At 57.8% G+C, this 22,242-nt stretch overlaps 2 protein-coding genes across 3 annotated transcripts in view; one reads left to right on the forward strand and one right to left on the reverse strand.

The window, feature by feature from the left end:
- The window catches only part of PDE6B (phosphodiesterase 6B), a 34,171-nt gene extending 21,186 nt beyond the window's left edge, over positions 1 to 12,985 (forward strand). Inside the window, exons 4-22 of one of the 2 annotated variants that reach the window (XM_045529302.1) lie at positions 1,508 to 1,648; positions 1,734 to 1,808; positions 2,302 to 2,366; positions 3,235 to 3,301; positions 3,535 to 3,582; positions 4,416 to 4,565; positions 4,841 to 4,984; positions 5,360 to 5,425; positions 6,479 to 6,625; positions 7,496 to 7,603; positions 7,899 to 8,008; positions 8,256 to 8,343; positions 8,949 to 9,049; positions 9,263 to 9,370; positions 9,796 to 9,859; positions 10,141 to 10,215; positions 10,917 to 11,000; positions 11,714 to 11,864; positions 12,732 to 12,985. In XM_045529302.1, the coding sequence (XP_045385258.1) occupies positions 1,508 to 1,648; positions 1,734 to 1,808; positions 2,302 to 2,366; positions 3,235 to 3,301; positions 3,535 to 3,582; positions 4,416 to 4,565; positions 4,841 to 4,984; positions 5,360 to 5,425; positions 6,479 to 6,625; positions 7,496 to 7,603; positions 7,899 to 8,008; positions 8,256 to 8,343; positions 8,949 to 9,049; positions 9,263 to 9,370; positions 9,796 to 9,859; positions 10,141 to 10,215; positions 10,917 to 11,000; positions 11,714 to 11,864; positions 12,732 to 12,793 (1,854 nt within the window). In that variant the 3' untranslated portion in view covers positions 12,794 to 12,985. Of the gene's footprint in view, positions 1 to 1,507; positions 1,649 to 1,733; positions 1,809 to 2,301; positions 2,367 to 3,234; positions 3,302 to 3,534; positions 3,583 to 4,415; positions 4,566 to 4,840; positions 4,985 to 5,359; positions 5,426 to 6,478; positions 6,626 to 7,495; positions 7,604 to 7,898; positions 8,009 to 8,255; positions 8,344 to 8,948; positions 9,050 to 9,262; positions 9,371 to 9,795; positions 9,860 to 10,140; positions 10,216 to 10,916; positions 11,001 to 11,713; positions 11,865 to 12,731 lie in introns of those variants that run through there. The other variant, XM_045529303.1, reaches the window with a different exon arrangement.
- Positions 12,986 to 14,729: 1,744 nt separating this feature from the next.
- Positions 14,730 to 16,200, reverse strand: ATP5ME (ATP synthase membrane subunit e). The gene is made up of 4 exons (XM_045529304.1): positions 16,087 to 16,200; positions 15,866 to 15,920; positions 15,283 to 15,381; positions 14,730 to 14,822 (listed from the first exon to the last, which is right to left on the reverse strand). The coding sequence occupies exons 1-4, from the start codon at positions 16,120 to 16,122 to the stop codon at positions 14,797 to 14,799; spliced, it is 216 nt and encodes a 71-aa protein (XP_045385260.1). The 5' UTR covers positions 16,123 to 16,200; the 3' UTR covers positions 14,730 to 14,796.
- Between the last annotated feature and the right edge of the window lie 6,042 nt (positions 16,201 to 22,242).

Genomic DNA, 22,242 nt, shown 5'->3' on the forward strand with positions numbered 1-22,242 from the left:
GTGAGATAACTCAATACCTTCGGACCAGACTTAAGAGTAGATTTTCAACATTCTTGCCACAAAAAAATGGTAAGTTAGGTGATGGATGAGTTAATTAGCTTTATTGAATCTTTCTACACTGTATACACAGATCAAAACACCACACTGTACTCCATAAATACACACAATTTTTATCAATTAAAAGTAAATAAAAATAAAATAAAATCATTGCAAAAAAAAAAAAGCTACAGATTCCCACGGCCTTGGGCAGCAGGAGAGACTGGCCATGTGCACCCTCCAAGCACAAGCACCACACAGGAAAGTAGAGGTGGCCGCAGCACCTCCTCTGTGCTGCCTCCTACCTGCATGGTGGGCGTGGTGTGTGCCACGTGGATTTGATGTCAGGTGGCTTTTGGATCTTTCTATCAGTTGCCTGTTGATGGTGTAGAAATTCATGTTCCTTTCATTCTGGAGGTTGCTGGTGGCAGAATGCTGGGCAAGATGGAGGGAAGGCAGTGGAGGGTCGCTTTGGAGGCTGGGCACGCTAGCCGGGCAGTGAAGGGTGGGGCTGTACGGAGGCCCAGTGGGGGAGGGGGCAGGGCTGAGTGCTGGAGGCACAGGGGGCCCTGGCAGTCCAGAGCCCAGTGTTGCAGGCACCGAGTGTCTGAGGGTGGAGATGCCCAGCCAGGGTCTGCCGATGTGAAGATGAAGATGCAGGGAGTCCGGGCATGTTGGGATTCATCTTGGCACTGATGTCTCCTGGGGGTGGAGAGAGGGAGCCAGAGGCCAAGTCATCACGCGCAGGTGGGGCCAGTGCGCACCAGCGGGAGGGCTTGGTGCACACAGGGAGGGGGCTGTCTCCTGCAGGGAGGTCTAGGGGAAGTTGAGGCTCCAGGAGCCATCCCTGCCTGTGACAGGAGGGGCTGGCCCCAGGCAGGCAGGAGACACCTGGCAACAGTGGGGGCTGTGTTGGGTGGTGACTGAGGAAACAGAGAAGTGTGGCCCGGGCTGGGGGTGTGGGCCAGGGGGCTAGTCCGAGCCTAGCAGCAGCGCTGACCCACCACCAGGGGCCCGTGGGGAGGGATGTTTGAGTTCAGTCAGGGTCTGTCCAGGACCCCATGGGCATGCCACCAAATCGTCACTCTCAGACTCTCTTTGCTGAGGCTGCAGAAAGCCTGAAGTCCAGAAAACAGTGAATTCATATCCACGAGCCACAGCTTGTCACAAGCTGTCACCCGACAGCCAGTCGGAGGAATCTCTGGCCAGGTCTTGGCATTCAAAGCAATTGATTTCTACCCGAGCTACCCGAGCACGAGGCCAGCACTGGCCGTGAGTGGCAGGGATGCAGCCAAAGCCTGGAGGCCTCACTGTCCCGCACATGCCCAGGTCCCCTGGGTCAGGAAGTAAGTTGTCGTGTGCTCAGAGGAAACCCTGGGGCACAGCGTTTGTCACTCCCTCCCAGGTGTGGTCAGGCAGGTGTGGGCATGTAAGTGTGGCCCCAGGCTCACAGGTGTGCCACCCCCTCCAGGTGCTGCTGTGGTCAGCCAACAAGGTGTTTGAGGAGCTGACAGACATCGAGAGGCAATTCCACAAGGCCTTCTACACCGTGCGGGCCTATCTGAACTGTGACCGATACTCGGTGGGCCTCCTGGACATGACCAAGGAGAAGGTGAGGCCTCGGGCTTTCAGGGGCCCTCCCGCCCACCAGGCTCGGCACCTGCCCTGACCACCTCACTCTCTTCTCCTCTGCCCAGGAATTCTTTGATGTGTGGCCTGTGCTGATGGGAGAATCCCAGCCGTACTCAGGCCCACGCACGCCCGACGGCCGCGTAAGTCTTGGTGGCCGGCTAGGGCCAGCTGTACACTGTGGCTCCCTGGCTCCGGCTCCTGGGTGGGAGAGGGTGGCCCCCAAACAAGGTCGCCAGCAAATGTTCTGCTTGCCCGGGCTCCTGGTGCCCATCCACGATCGTCATAACATTTCCCCATTCGGGAGCTTATTAACATGCGTGTGTGCATGTGTGCACATGTGTGCAGGAGTACGGGCCCAGTTTGAGCGTGGGGTTATGTGGGACCCAGAGGGGCATGGATCCAAATCAGAGTGCACGAAGCATGCCCCATGGGTACCAGCATGTGTGCCCATAATGTGCATGTGTGTGGGTGTATGTGTGTGCTTATAAAACATACATGGTGGATACATCTGTTGTACATGTGTGTAATTACATGTGAGTGTGTGGTCATGTGTAACTGTGTGTTTGTGGGGAGCAGGGCACCTGGGGTCTCTTGCATAGCTGGGAGCCCCAGAACCAATGTGTGTATTTCTAGGAAATCGTCTTCTACAAAGTCATTGACTACATCCTCCATGGCAAGGAAGACATCAAAGTCATTCCGTAAGTGCCAGGGCTTCACAATGGGCGTCCCTGCAGGAGGGACACCCTCAGCCCCAGGCGTGGCTTCAGGACCACAGTGGGGTCAGCAGTGCCTGGCTGGCCTGGGCTGCTCCCTGCGCTGTGGGTGTCCTGGAGCAGGGTAGGGAGGTGGAGGCTGACTCGCTGTTCTGGGAGACAGTGGGGAGAGAGGGGTGAGCTGAGGCATTGGGGACCTCCAGAGTGGATGGCCAAGGTCCAGGTGCACTGCCCATTGGCCCCATCGGCAGCAACTGAACTTGGAGGCCTTCAGGGTCTTGCCTTGGCTCATCTAGCCCCACCTGGACAAGTGGAGCCTCTAGCGGGGAGGCCTGGCATTGCACCCCCTGTGGGGCTGGGAGAGGAGGGGTGTCCAGTCCCGACGTCAGGGCAGGACTCCAGCTTAGACAGACTGGGCAAGGTGGTCAGCCCCTCCAACCCTGCAGCTGTGTGGCCGTGGGGCCATGACCCCACAAGCCTGTCAGGACCCCGGCCCTAGGCCCTAGACAGCACTGGGACCCAAGTGCCAGGCTGGAATGCAAGTCAGGGGCAGGACTGCAGGACAGGTGACTGTGTGAGTCCCAGGAGGCAGCTGCAGCCTTGGGGTCCCCAGGAGGGGGCGAGGGCTCCTGCAGAGTGAGGGCCCTGGCACGGCAGAGCACTGGGAGATGAGGCAGTCCAGACATCGCCAAACCTCAGGCCCTGCTCAAGTGCTCGCCACCTCCATGGCTCCTGCTCCCACCTGGAGCCCAGAGGAAGGAACAAATGTCAGGGTTCACACACTGGGCCAGGTCTGCATGTGTGTGTCTGACAACCTGAGCGCTGGTCCTCTGACCCTCTGCTCTCCCCGCAGCACTCCACCGGCCGACCACTGGGCCCTGGCCAGCGGCCTTCCGACCTACGTGGCAGAAAGTGGCTTTGTGAGTCCCATGCTGTCTGGGCCTCGGCCTGCCCTGGCCTGGTGCCTCCCCTTCCTCTCTTGCAGTCCCTCTCCCTGCCTGTCTCCCTGTGCCATGGCCAGCCCTCAGCTGCTGCGCTTTGCCAGCTTCGAAGTTTGCCCCTTGCGAGTGAGACTGGGATGGAGAGTCCATTATAGAATCACAATATACTTTCAGCTGCTAGAGACGAAGTCGTTTTTCTGATCCTTTTTCAGATTTGTAACATCATGAATGCCTCCGCTGATGAAATGTTCCAATTTCAGGTACCTGTCCATTCCTTGATTAAACTGTATTTTACTTGGACAAGAAGTATTTTGGTGCAGAAATGATGAACTGAATTAGTTTTTGCAGCATAAACAACCTCAAAGTCTCAGTGACAATGAGAAGCACATGTTTCATGCTCATAGGTCTGCAGGTCAGCTGGGCTCAGAGGATCTTGGCTGAGCTTCACTGAGCTCAGCTGGGTTCAGGTGATCTTTGCTGCACCCACGTGATCCTGGCTGATCTTGGCTGGGCTCAGTTGATGTGGGCCGGACTCAGCTGGGCCAGGCAGGGCCCCACTGAGGGTTCAAGTCTACTACACATGCCTTCATCTGGCGCCACATGGCCAGCAAAGGTTCATTCCTGGGGGATGTGGACAGTCAAATGAAATGGACTGGTGGAAACATGGTTTGCCATTGGCACACTGTCTACTTTCCACTGGTGAGGCCTAGTATCACAGGGATGGAAGACAGAATCAACTACACAATTTTCAGCACCCAATGCAGAATGAAAATATGTGGCCCCTTGTTTAGCAATTACTAAGAACTTTAAGAGCACCACAGCAGAGCATTCAACCAAGCACACGACCCTCCTGAGAGGGAGCTCCTGTGGGACCGTGGCCCTCACAGGCCTGGTGGGAAAATATCCTCCATCTCCTCCAGTGGGAGAACCACGACACAAAAACCATGAACATGAGTTCACACACAAGGAGGGAGTGGAGAGACAGGAGCAGTGACCCAATCCTCACAGTTGGAGGCAGAATAAAAGAGGCTCACGCTCCCGGGGAACCAGGGCCAGTCTCAGGGGGTGCTCAGCTCTGGACACCACCCTGCAGGATGGCGCCCTGGATGACTCGGGCTGGGTCATCAAGAATGTGCTGTCCATGCCCATCGTCAACAAGAAGGAGGAGATCGTGGGGGTCGCAACATTTTACAACAGGAAAGATGGGAAACCCTTTGACGAACAGGACGAGGTCCTCATGGAGGTAAACACCTGTTACCAGGTGTGGCTTTGGAGGTGACGTGTGTGGGACACTGGCTGTGTGGGGCTTCACCGTGCATCTCAGCCCCGCCCAGCACAAGGCCAGGGAGAGTGGGGGCAGGAAGGGCTGGGGGGGCCTATTCCTGGAAGCAGAAGCTCCCTGGTGGCACCTGGGGGCCTGCTCAGGAGCTGCGGGGCACAGTGGTGCGCCCAGGAGGTGGGCACAGGAGGTGCGCCCCAGGTGCGCTGGGGTAGACGATGCTGCTCCCTCTCTCCCAGTCCCTGACGCAGTTCTTGGGCTGGTCGGTGATGAACACCGACACCTACGACAAGATGAACAAGCTAGAGAATCGCAAGGACATCGCGCAGGACATGGTTCTCTACCACGTGAAATGCGACAAGGACGAAATCCAGGCCATCCTGGTACTGCCCCTCCTGCAGCAGGGAGGTGGGCTCCCGGGCCCAGGACACACCCTGGGGCCCATCCTGACTGCCCAGCCCAGGGTGCCCTCCTTCTGCCCCAGTCTCCTCAGCTTCCTGGTCCGTCCTGGGAGATTCCATCAGTTATACACGTGGGTGGCTTAGAACAGGGCCCAGGACACAGGAACACCCAGGACACAGGAATGTACAGGAATGTGAGCTGCCACACACACATTACCATTATCTCTGGAACCAGAGACCCCCTGGGCCTTGGCAAGGGAAAAGCTGACCGTTAGTACGCAGACGTCACTCCATCCCACACACGAGGGCAGAGGTGACGCTGTGGCTGCCTCAGGACACATCTTTCTTCTCTGTTAGCCAACCAGGGAGCGCCTGGGGAAGGAGCCTGCTGACTGCGATGAGGACGAGCTAGGGTCGATCTTGGTGAGGGTCCCGCTCCCACCCCTCGCAGGGAGACTGGCCACCCCTGAGGTGGGAGGGGACAGTTCTCCTTTCTCTGAGCTCAGAGGTGCTTGGCACATGCAGCATCATCTTGTGGCGTTGGCTGCTCTCTGTGTGTGCATTCACATGTGTGTACATGTCTCCCATGTGTGTCTACATTGTCCTGGCTTTCAGTCTCACCCAGCATGTCTCCGAGTGTGTTTGTCCAGCTGACAATGTAACTCGACGTCTGCACTGCTGTGTGCACCTCCGTGTCCACCTGTTGCTTCTGTGCTTTCCCAGAACCATCTGTGCTTAGTTTCTGTGGGCATGGCTTGAACTACATGTCCATGCATGTCATCCCTGCTACAGGCATGGCCAGGAGCCCACAACACCCAGTGTGTGTGTGTGTGTGTGTGTGTGTGCGCGCATGTGTGTGTGTGCACATGGTGCCTGTGGACGTGTGCTTGTGCGTCTCCCAGAAACCATCACTTGGTAACTTGGCAGTGATATGGTGTCTCCATCAACCCACACCTGCCTGCACGATTTAGCCAAAGTCATCCAGGGGCCATCAGTCCTCTGTAGGAGGCCTTTGAGCGTGTGAATTTGCTGGGCAGGTTCTGAAAGTCACTCACCTATATTACTGTACGGCTGTGTGCATGTGTCTGTGTGACGTGAGTCTGCACACATGTGCCTGTGTATCCATGGGTGTGCCTGTGTGTTCACAGGTGTGGTTGTGTATCCACATGTGTCTGCATCTCTTTTTGGGTACATCCCTTTGTGTTTGCTTGTTTGTCTCCCCACCATTACTCTCTCTGCCTAGCTGGGCACAGTCCTCACTGTTGGGCCACGGGGTGGGAGGAGAGGGGAGGATGGCCTGAACTGGCAGGGATGTGAGGGTCCTGGGCTCCAGGCTGGAGCAACTGGGAGGACAGATGCCAGCAGAGATGCCCGGGTGTCTGCAGCTGGACAGGGGCTTCAGAGAGGAGAAAGGTGGAAGAACAAGTGAGGGCTGCCATGGGCGTGGCTCCCTCAACCCAAGGTCTCTCCCCACAGAAGGAAGAGCTGCCAGGGCCCAGCAAGTTTGATATCTATGAGTTCCACTTTTCTGACCTGGAGTGCACAGAACTGGAGTTGGTCAAATGTGGCATCCAGATGTACTACGAGCTGGGCGTGGTCCGCAAGTTCCAGATCCCCCAGGAGGTGGGTGACGTGACAGAGGGACATAGGCGGAGTCCTAAATCCCCCAGGATGTGGGGATGGGGATGTGGTAGGGGGTTCTGGATTCCCCAGGCAGGAGGTGAGAGGGTTGTGTTGAGGTCCCCCAGGTCCCACATGAAGTTTGGGGGGTAGACATGTTCATCACAGAACAGGTAAAATACATGCAGCAAGTATGCCTAAAATAAACAATGAGATGAAGGAGTGCATGGTTAGATGAACAGATGGATGAATGAGTGGATGGAAGGAAGGAAGGAAAAGTGGATGGGTGGGCAGGTGGATAGATAGATGGAATGGATGGATGGATGGTGGATGGATGAATGGGTTAGTGGATGGGTGGATGAATGGATGAATAGATGAGTAAGTGGATGGTTATATGGATGTATGGGTGATGGACGGGTGAGAGGGTGAATTGATGAATGAACGGATGGGTGGATGGATGGATGGAGAGATGAGTGGATGGGTGAGTGGATGGTTAGACGGCTGGGTGATGGATGGGTGAGTGGGTGATTAGATGTATAGGTGATGGATGGGTGAGAGGGTAAACTGATGAATGAATGGATGGGTGAATGGATAGAATGATGGATGGAAGGAAGGATGGATTGGTGGATGGACTTCTGGGTGAGTGATGGGATTCTGCCCTGCCCAGCTCCACCTCACAGGTGCCTGACATGGCATTCCCCACCACGAAGGCCAAAAAGGGCCAGTGGTGAACAGGGGGGACAGGGAAGGTCATGGGGGCCTAGGAGACAGGGCATGGGGATGATGGACTCAAAGCAGGGGACTCAAAGCACATGAGGCTTTGGTGGGACTTCCACCTGTGCCAGGGCCCATGTGTCCTCTTGGCTCCCTCAGGTCCTGGTGCGGTTCCTGTTCTCTATCAGCAAAGGGTACCGGAGAATCACCTACCACAACTGGCGCCATGGCTTCAACGTGGCCCAGACAATGTTCACCTTGCTCATGGTGCGTGGCCAGGACTTGGGAAGGGTCTCCCTGTCAGGCCTCCTGAATGACCAGGGTTGTGCAGCCCCTCCTGGTGCCACGGGTAGTGCCCCACATGCCCCGAGAGTGAGAGACAGGCCCTTCAAGGGCAGAGGGATTGGAGGAGGCCAACACCCACTGACTGCACACGCCAGCCTGGCCACAGGTGGAGGGCACCCAGGGGGAGGGGAGAAGACTCAGGCCCAGCACCCCGACCCCCACCCCTGCCCCCCACTGGAGCCAGGGCACATGGGCATGGGAGGTCCTATCTCCGCAGACGGGCAAGCTGAAGAGCTACTACACGGACCTGGAGGCCTTCGCCATGGTGACAGCCGGTTTGTGCCATGACATTGACCACCGCGGCACCAACAACCTGTACCAGATGAAGTAGGCTCCGCGCTGGGGCATGCGGGCGGCATGTGAACTAGCGATAGATCACCTCCACACCTTGGCATGAATCTGAGCACCCCAGTAGCTGTGATGCAGAAAGTGGGGTCTGCTATAGGAGCTGCAGCCCCTGGGGACCGAGGGGTGCCCCCACTCCAGCGGGGCACCCAGCATTGGCCCCTCACCCCCACCGCCTCTCAGCTGCTCTTCTAACCATTCATTTGTTTTTTAATGAAATCTGTAACAGGTCCCAGAATCCCTTAGCCAAGCTCCATGGCTCTTCAATTTTGGAACGGCACCACCTGGAGTTTGGGAAGTTCCTGCTCTCGGAGGAGGTTTGCGTCTTGCTCTTGGGTACCATGCGGCTGTGTCCTGAAGAGCCGGTGTTTGGAGCCAGTGCTCAGACCTGGGGCTGAAGCCGGAGGGGCTGGGCCCGGCTCTGGCAGCAGGAGAACCCCAGTGGGCTGTGTGAGGAGCCCCAGGGCTAGAGCCGAGTTTGGAAACATCCCCATCATGGGGCCGGGTGGGCTCCGAGGAGGCAGGGGTCCGGGACTGCCTGGGGCGGGGCAGAGGCCTCAATGGGGTGGCCGGATTTTGAGCAAGGGGTGGCTGAGCGGGGTGGTTCCCAAGGAACCAGGGCACCAGCCACCCCTCCCTCCCCACCCCGGGCTGTGGTCTGTGCGGCCACCTGGGTCCAGAGTGATGACCCAAGGTAGAAGCTGCTGGGAGAGGGGTGGACACCCCGAGGGAGGTGCTGGCAGGGTCGCCCTGGCTGCAGAGGAACAGGATCGACCTGCCAAGGGCCCAAGGGCCTGGGCTTGAAAGGCACAGAGAGGCCACCCAGGAGTGGGAGGGGCTGGGTCCTGGTGGCCTGAGATGACTGTGGGGACCCCGATGGCCCTGGGCACAGCCCTGCGACTGACCAAGCGGCCTCCTGCAGAGCTTGAACATCTACCAGAACCTGAACCGGCGTCAGCACGAGCACGTGATCCACCTCATGGACATCGCCATCATCGCAACAGACTTGGCGCTCTATTTCAAGTGGGCCCCCTTCCTGAGGGCGTGGGGGCCAGAACAGGGAGCCTCAAGGGGGCGGGCGGGGGAGTCCGGGGCTGAGGCTCAGGCAGCACAGCCAGGGGAGGGGCCCGATCCTGGTGCAGAGGGGCCTGGATTCCAGCCTCCAGCCTCTCCTGCAGGGGAGCGGGTGCCCTCCACTTGCTCCCATCTGCGCCCTCCCTTGTTCTTGGGGTTCAGGAAGAGGACGATGTTCCAGAAGATCGTGGATGAGTCCAAGAACTATGAGGACAAGAAGAGCTGGGTGGAGTACCTGTCCCTGGAGACAACGCGGAAGGAGATTGTCATGTGAGTGGCAGGGCTCAGCCCCTGCAGAGCACGAGCCCCACCCGCCCGTCAGCGGTTTGATCCTGAGACCCTTCCCCCAGACAAGCTAGAAGACCCCGGCCCCCGGATCTCTGGCACTAAAGCAGCACATCTCTCAGTAGCCTACTGATGCCTCAAAACAAACACCCCACCCTATTCGCTCCCCATTTTCAGGGAAGAAAGTGCAGGACTTCGGGGGCAGACAGGCCATCTTCTTAGTTTGGGGCCTTCAGCAATCATTCACTTTATTTCCTGAGCTTCCATTTCTTCATCTACTTCACCAAAAAAATGTTGATTTGGAGCTAATGTCTGCCCAAGCTTGTCTTACATATCAGAAAATATATAAAAACTACCTGCACTCAGAAGGTGTCCAGTGAATACTGGTGACTGGGTCTGTCTGTCTGCAGGGCCATGATGATGACAGCCTGTGACCTGTCTGCCATCACCAAGCCCTGGGAAGTCCAGAGCAAGGTTAGTGCTCACGCAGGCCACACTGACCCGGAATTAACGCCTCCTCAGAGCCTTGAGGGGCTGCATCTGGGGCAGCCCAGACGGGGGCTTACAAGTAACGGTGAAGGCTGCCTCCAGGCCTGGCTGGGGAGGCAACATGGGAAGTGGCCCCCACCCCCGTGCTCAAGAGCAGCCCAAAGCCCTGAGTGGTGGGACCCCAGAGCCTGGGGCAGAGAAGGTGAGGCCCGGAGCCTTCTGACCAGCGCAGAGCCCACTGATGACTGCCTTTGTGTGCCCTCCAGGTCGCTCTTCTGGTGGCCGCTGAGTTCTGGGAACAAGGTGACTTGGAAAGGACAGTCTTGGATCAGCAGCCCATTGTGAGTGCTGCTGCCAGAACCTCCCACCCCAACAAGGAGATGAGACCCTATCATGGTCCTCAGGAGCTTCTGGCCTGGCTCAGTGGCAGCCGGGACTCTGGGGTTTCTGGGGTCCTGAGTCTTAATCTCACTTTGTGAGGCCATGCAACATGAGTTCAGGGGGCTCAGGACCTGGGTAAACATGGAAAAAGCAGGGCTGGGGTGATGCCCGAGCAGAGATGAGAGTCGTCGAAACTGGAAGAGCCAGGGCCCCTCTGTGGGTCCAGGCGGCTCTGCCGGGAAGCCCAGCTGGACCAAGCTCCGCTCCAGGAAGGCCCCTGGCGGGGCGTGCAGGGCCCACGCCACAGTGAGCTGGGCCACGCCGGGGTCTTCACGTCAGCATCGCAGCTCAGGGGACACCACCAGCACCGCGGGCGAGGGCTGCTGCCCGCTGGGGCCCCAAGGCTGGACTGACTAGAGCCAACAAGGGATGTGCAGAGGAGCCGCCACCGACAGCTGCCTGTGGGGTCATCTTGGCTTTTTGCTTCCAAGGGCCAGTGTCTGTCAGGCAGGATTGGCCGTCTGGGCCAGGCTTGTCTCCAGCCTTGGGCTCTGCTCTTTTTGTGTCTCTGGGAGCGAACTGATCAGAGCTGTGGAGTTGGGGGCTAGGCGAGGTCCCCAGGGGCTGAGGGGCTTGTGACCCTCCTCTGCTTCCCCTACAGCCTATGATGGACAGGAACAAGGCAGCCGAGCTCCCCAAGCTGCAGGTTGGCTTCATCGACTTCGTGTGCACATTCGTGTACAAGGTGCGTGGCACAGAGGTGTTCCATGTTGGTCTGCCATTTGGCCCCACAAGGACACAGGGCAGGAGCTAGGGGGACATACTGAGGCAGGGGTCCAACTGCAGAGCCCCCTGTGTGATGCCCCATGACACCCTGGCCCCACAAGAGCTGCATCTCTCTGGGTGTGCTCTGTGGTGACAGTCCCACACTGTGAGGAGGACGTTATCTGGTTCTCCGTGAAGTTGTCCCTGACTGGGCTGTGCCCCTCTGGGGGAAGGTGGGACCAGGAGAACATTCGGTCCAGAAGTGGCCACAAGTCACAGCCCCTACACATGGCACCACCCCCCACTGCCTTCCCCGACTCCATCCGCACCGTGTCCACGTGTGCTCGTTGACATGTGCTTGCGTGTGAGAGACAGAAGAGGGCCGCAGGGCCTGCCTGTGCACCCGTGTGCTTCCGCCCGTGTTCCCCACCCCTCCCTCCATCCTGCCCCTCGGCCCCTGCAGGCGGCCTCTTCTACTGTTCTTGGATCTCCTCCCTGCCAACACTGTCTGCATCGTGAGCGTTCACACCCTAAAGCTCCCCGTTCTAACATCAGGAACACAAACCCTGAGCCCTTGTCCCTTTTTAGGGCTTTGCCTCTCAGTGGCTCTCCCTCCTGCCTGCTGGTCCCCACGGGCGAGCGAGGCAGGATGGTGGGGACGGGCAGGAAAAGCAACTTCTCCGTTCCCTCCAGGAGTTTTCCCGTTTCCACGAAGAGATTCTGCCCATGTTTGAACGGCTGCAGAACAACAGGAAGGAGTGGAAGGCGCTGGCCGACGAGTACGAGGCCAAGGTGAAGGCCCTGGAGGAGAAGAAGAAGGAGGAGGAGCAGCCGACCAAGAAAGGTCTGCGCTCCCGCGGCCCGGCCCGCGGGGCAGCACTGGTGGACCTCCCGGGTAGCGTGTGAAGAGGCAGAGAATCACAGGACAGAGCAGATTTCAGACAGCCCTGTCGCTGGCCCACTCAGGTTCCCACTGCAGGGGCCGTGGTGGGGAGGCCCCATCCCACGGAAAGGGCACGCCGCCTCCGTCTGGTTAACAGACCCAGAGTGAAGGATTTCCTCGCCCTCCTGGCCAGTGAACTCACGTTTCTCCTAAGGACGCACCTGTGTTCTTTCCTTTACAACAGGAAAGCCCACTGACTGCTTAACAGCTCACTTTTTCCACCATCCAGTAACTCAGAAAGCTACCTCTCCTCCCACGCCACCCTCAGAAACAAAACAAACCTAAAATCAAAAAAAAAAAAAAAAAAACCCCAGAAAGCAGGCAAGCTACGATTTTAAAAAGTCCTATACAGTGTCCGGAGCACTTACCTCCTCACCCTACATTATGGGAACGGGACTCAATTGTAACAAGTCAGTGTACCCCAAATTAGAACCCCAGTGACATCGTGGCCGTGGTGTGGCCTGTGCTCGACCACCTAGCTCTGGGGTTTTGCTTGCTATTCCCTGCGATCCTACACTATCGACAGAACACCGTAAATAAGGCGGCCAGGGCTGTGGGAGGCCAGTACTGAGTAATCCCAGCACAGTGTCAACAGGGCTAAAGCACTAAGGCAGGCTCAGCCCCGGCTAATCGGCTTGCTCTGGTCACAGACCCAGGCTGTCCTTTCTCCTACAGGGGCTGGCAGAGGACACAGGAAGTAGAGGGGAAGACACTGGGCTGGTGCAGCCAGTACACGGTTCTCACTCTCGGTCTTGTCCTCTCTTGCAGTGGGCACAGAAATTTGCAATGGTGGCCCAGCTCCCAAGTCTTCAACCTGCTGCATCCTGTGAGCACCAGTCCCATGGGGACCCGACGGCTCCCACACTCCACTCATACACTAGGACTCAGGCCCTGCCTGTGGCAGTTCGGTACAAGAGGTTAGGAAGCCCAAGAAAATGACTGAAGATAACTTTGGGCCGGGCGCGGTGGCTCACGCCTGTAATCCTAGCACTCTGGGAGGCTGAGGCGGGTGGATCGCTCAAGCTCAGGGGTTCAAGACCAGCCTGAGCAAGAGTGAGACCCCATCTCTACTAAAAATAGAAAGAAATGATTTGGACAGCTAAAAATCTATATAGAAAAAATTAGCCGGGCATGGTGGCGCATGCCTGTAGTCCCAGCTACTCGGGAGGCTGAGGCAGTAGGATTGCTTAAGCCCAGGAGTTTGAGGTTGCTGTGAGCTAGGCTGACGCCATGGCACTCACTCTAGCCTGGGCAACAGTGCAAGACTCTGTCTCAAAAAACAAAAGATAACTTTGGATATTTTGGGGGTTTGTTAAGGTTTGTGTTTTTATAAAGCCAACTATGAATAATTTACAGTGTAGCCTACATTACTCATCCATTTTTTGGATATGTAGTAGTTACCACCAGATCTCTGAAAAGGTCTGTGAACTGTGTCTAAAATCATTGAATGGAACATTCACAACTGCACGTGTATATATGTGTATATAGGTAAACAGATAGGTTCAGAGACGTTGTTTCTCATCTGGTTTAGGAAAAAACACAAGACCAGAGATTTAAAATAAAGAGAAAACAACATGCCCATTTTTTATGTGGTAGAATTACAGCAGAGAACAATTGTATTTGACTCGTTGGGAAATTCTGCCAGAAAGGTCATGGCCACCAGCAGAGCAGCCATCCGACTTGAGCAGTCTGAGCAGAAACGATCTGTACCAAGCGCCACGTGGAGTGCTCCCTTCCTTACAGGGAGGTCGGGTGGGCCTCAATGGCAGCACCTGGCAATGGGCCCAGGATCTCCTTCTAGCGGCAGCTTTCCTTACAGCAGCAACCACGCACCCCAGTGACTTAATACTGGTAAGCCTAGAGTGAAGGGCAGAGGCAGGAGACCCAGTGGGACATCACAGGACTCACATTTGAAATGGGTATTGTTTGGTAGCAATTAAGGATTTTCAACTCGTGATATGAGCTCCCGACACTGAGCAGGGACGGCCCACTGGAAGAGCCAGTTTAATTTTCATCTCACCGGTCAGTGACCCCTGGTAACAAGAGCCTGTGACTGGGGGCTCCTAGGGGTTCTCAGAAAGACCCAACAGCAGACAGCCCCTCTGGATACCACCCCACCGAGCTCGGGAGGCACATGTCACCTCCCTCACTCAAACCTCACCCTAACCAAGCACAAGGCTTTAAAACACTTGTAGGGCTTCTCATTTTCTCTTCCCATAGGCAAACGAACTCATTTTACAAACGGAACTGGGGCTCAAAGCCTAGAAATTTGCTCAAGGCATATAGCTGGGAAGTATTCACAGCAGCATCGCCTTTTCCATTCCAAACCACCGGAGCAAGGGGCTGACAGGCTCGCAGCCAGCAGGCGCCGGGAGGCCGGGTAGCACAGGCCCGGCCTCTCTGAACAGCTCAGGCAGCACTTGGCCTTGTCCTCAGGAGGCCACATCCCTGGATTTCAGTCTTTAAGTCTGACCTGGCCACCTCCTGGGATCAAAGGGAGGATCTGTGAGGAGGTGGCAGAGGGCCAAAGCCCAACTGGGGGTCTGGCCTGCTAGATGCCCCAGACAGAACAAGCAATGGGTTTCTGCACTTCTCGCTGTTTGTGCGATACATTTTGGGTCTGTGACTGGTAATGCCAATTAGTTCTTTTGAAACCCCCTCCCCATCCTCCACCCCAAACAAACCGCGAACACAGAGTACAACTGCCGAACTTGAGTCCAGTAAATCAAGACAACTGACGCCAGTAGATGAGAGGGAGCCAGAGAATCACACAACACAGGAAGCTTTATTCATCCACTGCTGCTCTGGAGAAAAGCAGGCTGGCACAGACTTCTCACTTTAATATGCTGTCCTCTTGGGCTGAAAGTTAGAAAGAAAGTACATGCATTTTTACATTCTTAAGCAACTGGAAAGGACTTCAGATTTCCAGGTGTTAAATGATCCAACATCTAACTCTAGCAGAACTCAGCCGTGCCCTACTTAAACTGTCCTCCTTTTGTCTCCTTAACCCTGCACACCCGGACCTGACTTCTGCCGAGGGCGTCAGCGGGAAAGTGTGTTCACCTCACGGCCTCTAAGTGGGGGTAAAGTGGCTTCACATGGGCAGCGTGTGGCCTGGGCCTCAACAAAGACTGACTGTCACCAAGACCCGTTCCGCTGCCTCCTCCACAAAGGAGAACCCAAGCACTCTTCTTCACACTGGGCCACTGCTAGACAAAAGGAGAGGCGGCCCCACCCTCAAATAGGGGGCTCACTTGGAGACCAGCTATTTTTCCTGAAAACTTGGGAGGGGACAATCAAAAACCAGTGATGCAGGTACCTTCTGCCAGTTCTCTGGCAATCCGATTCAGCTCATCCTGCTTCTTTTTTTCCTCTGCTGCTATCCTCCTCTCCTCTTCTGCCCGGGGTTTTAGGTAACCTGTTGAGGGGGCAGGTGTTCAATTCACTGAAAACGCTGCAAAAAAGGAACTGAGTCCGCAGGTCAAGGTGTCTTCAGCGATGCTGTGAACCAGATACACCTGCTATCTACTCTCCTTTACCTCAACGCAGGCCAAGGCCTGATCCTGATCCCAAAAAGAGCCCACTTGCCTTCCGTCAGACCTCAGCACTCCAACACCCGCTCAGTACCAGCTTTCATCAAGAACCAGGCGCTTTCCAGTCCCTGCCTGGGCCTCAGAAGCCTGCACTGTGGGTAAGCTGATCTCAAGTCAACCCTACGTCTGCGCTGTGGCTGCGCCCCGGGGGCCAAGTCCGCTAGCGCCTCTGCAGGTCTAGGATGGAGGATGTGTCCTGCAGCCTCGCCCCCGCCCCCGTCCCCTTTCTGCGCTGGGATTTACTAAACGGCACTGGGAGTCCCACAGTGAAGCCGAGCAGCCCCCGGCCCTGGCCCCACCGTCACTTACTGTAGCGTGTGGCTCCGTAGGCCACGCCGAGAAACAGGGCGGAGTAGCGGCCGAGCTGCAGGAGAGAGCAGTGGGAGAGGGCAGTCAGCGCGGCCGGGGGCGCGGGGCGGGAGGACCGGGGCGGGGGTCGGGATTCGCGGGGCGGGGGCGGGGGCGCGGGGCGGGGGCCGGGATTCGCGAGGGCTCCGAGCACCGGGCGGCGGCCATGAAGCCTGGTTCACCTTGATGAGCGGAGAGACCTGCACCGGCGGCACCATCTTGGCCCTGATCTTCGCACCGGAAGCACAACTCAAGGGTTGAAGAGGACGGCCCAAAGGCCCGGAAAGCGGGGAAGCAAATGCGCACCAGAGGGGCGCACGCGCCGTGGCAGCCAAAGCGCTCCGGCGGCGCCCCCTGGTAGCTGGAGGGTGACGGTACGCCCCGTTCGGCGGGTTACGTCATTTGCGCGCACGCGCACAAGAGCCGGGCGTGCGGTCGCGAGCGGCTGCGCATGTGCTGTGGCCTTGTGCGGCGGAGTCTTGAGCCGTTCGGCGTGGGTGGGCTTCTTTGCCAGGGAGGGGTCGGGCGTGCGTCCAGTCAAGTCGGCTCTACCCTCCTGCCTGGGAGAATACCCTCCAAGCCCTGGAGCTCTCAGGTCGAGGGCGGCTCCGGGCCGGCCCCCAGGTTCATCCCAGCCCCTGGGCACGCAGCCCCCGAGGGCAGTGCTGGGCCGGGAGCCGGGTCCCTGGTACCCAGTGAGCCTAGCACAGGTTGGGTGTAAGGCTGGTGGCGGGCACCCCTCCCCTCCCTAATGAAAAAAAAGAAGCCCACGAGACCTGCCGAAAACAATGCCTGCAGGGCCAGCTAAGTTAAAGAATAACCACACCTGGATGGTTACCCTGATAAGGGTCTTGGTTCCTGGAGTCCACACATACCACCAACCCCTCCTATTTCTCAATACTTGCCCTAAAAATTCCCAACTCTTCACGCGGAAACTCTTGGCGCCAAAGAAACCCCCATCCCTCAACTCTAAAAACATATATAAGCCTACTCAAAACTTAAGGACGGCGTGACTTCCCGGGACCCTCTCCTGGGACCCGTTACCCTTGCCCGGGAGCGCTCAAATAAAGCCTCCTTGCTTACCCCTTTCAACTCTGCTCGTCTTTCTTTCTCTGGCGCCAACCATCCAAAAACCTTACAGTGGGCTCCCTCAGACCGGCCAGGAAGAGCATGGCGCTTCGGTGCCCTCTTCGTGCGACCACCCTGCCTTCAGATCACCGACCACTGAGTCCCAGGCTCTGGCCCCATAGCAAGGCTAGACCTTCCTTACCCTGGGAGCCCTCAACACTCCCATCCAGAGGAGGGGCTGGGGTCTTGGGAAGACCACCCCTAACACATGCTGCTCCCTTCATCCATCAAACTCAAGCCCTCGGGATCCCACAGTCCCACGCTCCAAGGCTCACCTCAACCCAGGCCTGGGGAACACTCTGCTCCCACACCAGTCTCTGCTGGCTTCTGCCCACCTCACAATAGCTACCTGTGTCCTACAGCCCTGTGGTCATCCCTGGCGGGGGCTGCCCAAAAATGGAACCAGCGGTGTCCACAGCCTCCCAGCTATGCCACTGTGCTGACACACCGTTCCCATGGAAAACAGGCCTGGAGCCTACATGGGAGCACCACTCTTCTGGGGTTCTGGGCCCCCCTCCTGCCATCAGCTCTCTTTGCCTCAACAAAGCAGTAGTGCCTCAGTACCTCCCTGCTACTGCCTGTGCTCCAACCTCCTCGCCCTCCACTGCTCAGGGCAGAAACTCCTTGGGAACCAAGGCTTGGGGCTCCACTAATATCCTCTGCTGGGATGGGGAGAGGCCCACTCTTATTCACCATCAAATCCATGTGTTTACAAAGAGAACTTTTTGTCTAAGAGACAGGGTCTCCTCTGTCACCCAGGCTGGAGTGCAGTGGCTTGATCATGGCTCATTGCAGCCTCCAACTCCTGGGCTCAAGCACTCCTTCTGGCTCAGCTACAATAGCTGGAACTACAGGCACTTGCCACCAAACCTGGTTAATTTTTTAATATATATTTTGTAGAGACAGGGTCTCGCTGTGTTGCCTAGGCTAGTTTCCAAATCCTGACCTTAAGCGATCCTCCCACCTTGGCCTCCCAAAGTGCTAGATTTGCAGGCATGCGCCACTGTGCCTAGCCAACAAAGAGAACTTAACTATGAATCTTCAGTGAATAAAATGCAACATTGAAAACTCCAGGACACATGGCAGGTGCTCACAATCCTGAGGGGGAGAGGACCAATGAGCCCGGCCAGCCTGGGCACCTAGGGAGGTATGAGCTGCCCTCTAGTCACCTGGGCAGAGGCTGCACCCTCTCCTGGCTTACTCTGGAATCTAGACCCTGGGCCCGCCAGCTAGGAAATGAGAATTCATCTGCACTGATTCCTGGGCTGAGGAGACCAGGCCAATGCTATAGGGCCACCCCACCCTTTTCTCTACCCTCTGTGAGGATGACCTGGAGCCCCTGAAGACTCCTGCCTGAGGCCTTCTTGCCTGAACCTTGTTCTCAGGCAGCCAGGATCATGCTGTCCCCTGCCCCCCAGGCTGCCTGAGGAAGTGTTGGCCACACCGATCCCACAGGGCACAAAGCACACCTCGGTGGGTGGGAGCTGGGCACCCCTTGCTCCCGTTTTTGCCCTTAAGCAGCTGGGCAGATGCCCTCAGGTGACACCAGGTTTTTCCTTCACTGCATTTTAAAATAAACCAGACTCCTCAGCAACTTCTGCTTCCAGAATCAAAACTAAGTGTCTCTAGGGCCTATGATGGGGCCAAAGTGGCGGGGTATGTAACAGCAGCTTCCAGGGGAGGCAGGACAGGGGCACCAGCAGAGGCCACACACATTCACGCTCACCTGGGGAGCGCCCCTGAAGGTGGTGGAGACCTACTGTGGCTCAGGGGCCTTCCTAAGAGTTTGGGGGGGAGGGTCCCACCTGGCTTGGGACACTGGGGCCGCCTGCTGAGGCCTCTGCACCTGTTGGGGTCAGCTGTCGGTGCAGAATCCCAATACTCTCCCAGGCTCTGCTGCTATCTTTAGTGCTATGCTCAGACTCCAGTGGCGGGGAGCCTCCCAGGGGGCTCTGTTCACATTCCTGGCAGCTGTAGGGGCCCTCTGAGTACAGATCTCAGTGTAGCAATCCCCACTGCTGTAGCCCACCAGTGCCACTAAGGGTCCCACTCAGATCCTTGCCCTTCGTTCCCTAGCCCTGCCCCACTTCCCACATCTGGTCACGCATTCTTCCCTCTGGCAGCCTCCCCCACATCTGTCCCAGGCAGGTCAAGCCTCTCCAGGGTCCTCGACTTCAGGGTGTCAGCGCCTTCTGAAGATCCACTGACCCTGGGGATTGCATGAGGTGACACCTAGGGGAAACTATCTGCGACCAGGGACCTCTGCTGCAGTGGGCATTCCAATGGCACCTCTGTCTTTCCAGCTTTGGCAAACTCGACATGGTTCAGACATGTGCCCCACGGGACCCCCCAGCTCTAGTGGCTACACACACTCGCTCCCACCCCTCGCCCGCTGCAGCACCAATGGCTGTGGCTGCCCTGTGTCCTGCTTTCCGCTGCCCCTCCCCCCCAGCCCCTCCCTGCCACAGGCCCAGGAGACTCTGAGGGTTTGTTCTCCAGGCTTTGGGTCCCACCTGGCCATGTTGCTCAACCTGCAGGCCTCCTCCTTAGTCCTGCTTGGCCTGAAGACCCACCCTGGACCAGGGCATCTGGGTTCTGACCCTGAGGTGGCCTCTGATATCTGGCACTACCAAATGGCCCCCAGGCCAGGTCCCTTCCCCAGACTCTGCCCACAAGGCTACGGTGTAGTAGGAAGACCTGGGCCCTGGGCCAGGGCAGGCTGGCCACCTTCAGTGCTCTTCCAAGCCGGTAATATCATGTTCCATGGGCCAGGCCAGGAGCTTCCAGCCATGAGGCCAGAATGGGGGCGGGGGATCCCATGGCCAGGGTTGTGGGCTGACTGTTGTCTGCTACTGAGGCAGGGAGGTGAGGACAGTGCCACAGAAACTGCTGACACACAGAATGTGTTATGCAAAGGCTTGCTGACCAGTCACCGGGGCCACTCACAGCAATTTTGTGCAAACCTGGAAAAGGTGCCCCTTCCTCAGGCCCCTGCAGTTCCTGCAGCCCTGCCACGGCTCAGGGTACCCCAGCAGGCCCTCAGCTCCTCAGCCAAGAGTGTGGGCAAGTGGTCTTCTTGGTCGGGGTGGCAGGAGACTCGCAGCTTTCCTGGGTGGGGCAGGGTGAACATGACTGAGTCACCACCGGGTTGCTGAAGCTCACTCTGCAGTTGTCCAGTCCCCTGAGGTGGCCTTAAGCCTGTCCTTGTAGGGAGTGGCAGCCGAAGTCTGAGCTGTCCTGGGGGACCAGACAGGAGCTTAAGATGGGCTGGACCTGGGCGGGGAGGAGCACAGAGGCATCGCATCAGGCAGCCAAGGCATGGTGAGGGTGGCCAGGCAGGCACTGGGGCAGGGGCGTGTGTACGTGCACAAGTGTGTTTAAATGTGTGTGCACACTTGCATGAGTGTGCGTGCGTGTGTGAACATGCACATGAGTGTGCACGTGTGGGTATGGATGTGGGGGGTGGGAGGGTCATGCCCCATGCTGCCATGGTGACAGTCTGGGGCAGGATGGAGGGTCCTGGCCATCATGGAAGCCCAGTGCCCATAACAAGCCCACCGATGGAGTCCATCTGCCCCTTGAGCCCTCAGAGGCTAAGCTGGCTCCTGCAGGGCCCTGAGCTGAGCCCATTGTGTTCTTTCAGGGCCTCTGGGAGCCACTGCCCTTCCCCTACTCCGTATGCCAACACCAGACACCTGCAGCTGCCCCCCAGGCACCCAGGCTTGGGGCGGGCATGCTCCCCAGCTGCCCGGCCACTCCAGCCCCAAGGGCCCTCCTCTGAGTTCAGTCTCCCAAAACTCAGGGTGCCCCAGAAGCTTCCCCCAGCCAGCCTAGGGACTCTCAGCCTCGGTTCTCTCATCTCAGGCCAGCAGAAAGACCAAGAAGAAGGAAGGCGGGGCCCTTCCTGCCCAGAGGGCATCGTCCAATGTCTTCTCCAACTTCGAGCAAACTCAGATCCAGGAGTTCAAGGAGGTGAGACTTCCTCTTTCACTAGGAGCCCCTTTTCCCAGAAGCTTGTGCTGGGAAGACCCCATGTGGGCCTCACTCCAGAGCCAGTAGGAATGGGAGCCTGTCTTCACCCCGGGGCCGAGGAGCTGGGGGCTGAGGGCAGGGGTGGGACTGGCCAGCTGCAGCACAGCGACCTGGCCTTGGTCCCCAGGCATTCACGCTCATGGATCAAAACCGAGATGGCTTCATTGACAAGGAGGACCTGAAGGACACCTATGCCTCCCTGGGTAGGTGCCGGGGCAGAACGCATCACAGCCCACAGAGAAGGCAAGTGGGGAACGTCCACCTGGACACCCTCACCCTTCCTCCTTGAGTGGAAGGGCATTGGCCTCAAAGGCTGACCCCGTATCCCCGCAGGCTGTGTGGGGGTGGCTGCAGCTGCCCGGTCTGGTCAGAGCTACCAGACAGCATCCCAGGGTGAGACAGGGTGGGTGGCACAGCCCAAGCATGAAAACCCAGGGTGGGCTGTGGAGCAGGGGGCTCCAGGGAGAGTGTGAAACACCCTCTCCTCTGCAGAGCAGACCCGAGCGCTGCGCAGCCTTGCCCAGCCACCATTCCTCACCAGGGGCATCCTGTTCCCAGCAGCTGCCTCTGGCCTGAGGTCCTGCCCTGGGGGCTGGGGACTGGTTTCCACCTGGGTGGGGGGCCATAAGTGACCCACCTTCCCTCATAACAATGGCAGATCACAGTGTCTCCAAAGGCCTGTGCCTCCTCTGCTCTTGCCCTCCACACTAGTCTCCGAGGCTCAGGGTTTGGGGTGAGGCTGACACATCCCAGCCTGCACCCCAACAGGCCTGGCCGAGCACCTCCTGTCCCCCCTCCTTTGGCACTGCTCTGGGGCCACCTGCCTGCCTGCCGGTGGAACAGCAGACATATCAGCAAGGACCAATGGGGCATAGTGGGTCCTCCCCAGTGACACACCCACCCCGTGCCTGCCACAGGCAAGATCAACGTCAAGGATGACTAGCTGGACGCCATGCTTAAGGAGGCCTCAGGGCCCATCAACTTCACCATGTTCCTGAACCTGTTTGGGGAGAAACTGAGTGGTGAGTGCCTGGGGCCAGCCTCCTCCTCCTTGGGTGGGGCTCCTGACACTTAGAAATCCACACATTTCACATGAATGTCCACAATTTCCGATCTCTTGATGGGAAGCCCCAGGACCTGGCATTCTGGGACCCAGTTTGGTAGGGCCCCTGTCGGCC

The sequence above is a fragment of the Lemur catta genome, chromosome 17, assembly GCF_020740605.2.
Source record: "Lemur catta isolate mLemCat1 chromosome 17, mLemCat1.pri, whole genome shotgun sequence".
Taxonomy (NCBI): Eukaryota; Metazoa; Chordata; class Mammalia; order Primates; family Lemuridae; genus Lemur; species Lemur catta.

Bases quoted from the DNA above. Each gene is read 5' to 3' on its own strand.
- ATP5ME (XM_045529304.1), bottom strand. From the start codon at position 16,122: ATGGTGCCGCCGGTGCAGGTCTCTCCGCTCATCAAG. The intron at 15,921-16,086 runs GTGAACCAGGCT...TCTCTCCTGCAG, and splicing joins AGGTCTCTCCGCTCATCAAG to CTCGGCCGCTACTCCGCCCT. The intron at 14,823-15,282 runs GTACCTGCATCA...TCTAACTTTCAG, and splicing joins TGCCAGAGAACTGGCAGAAG to CCCAAGAGGACAGCATATTA.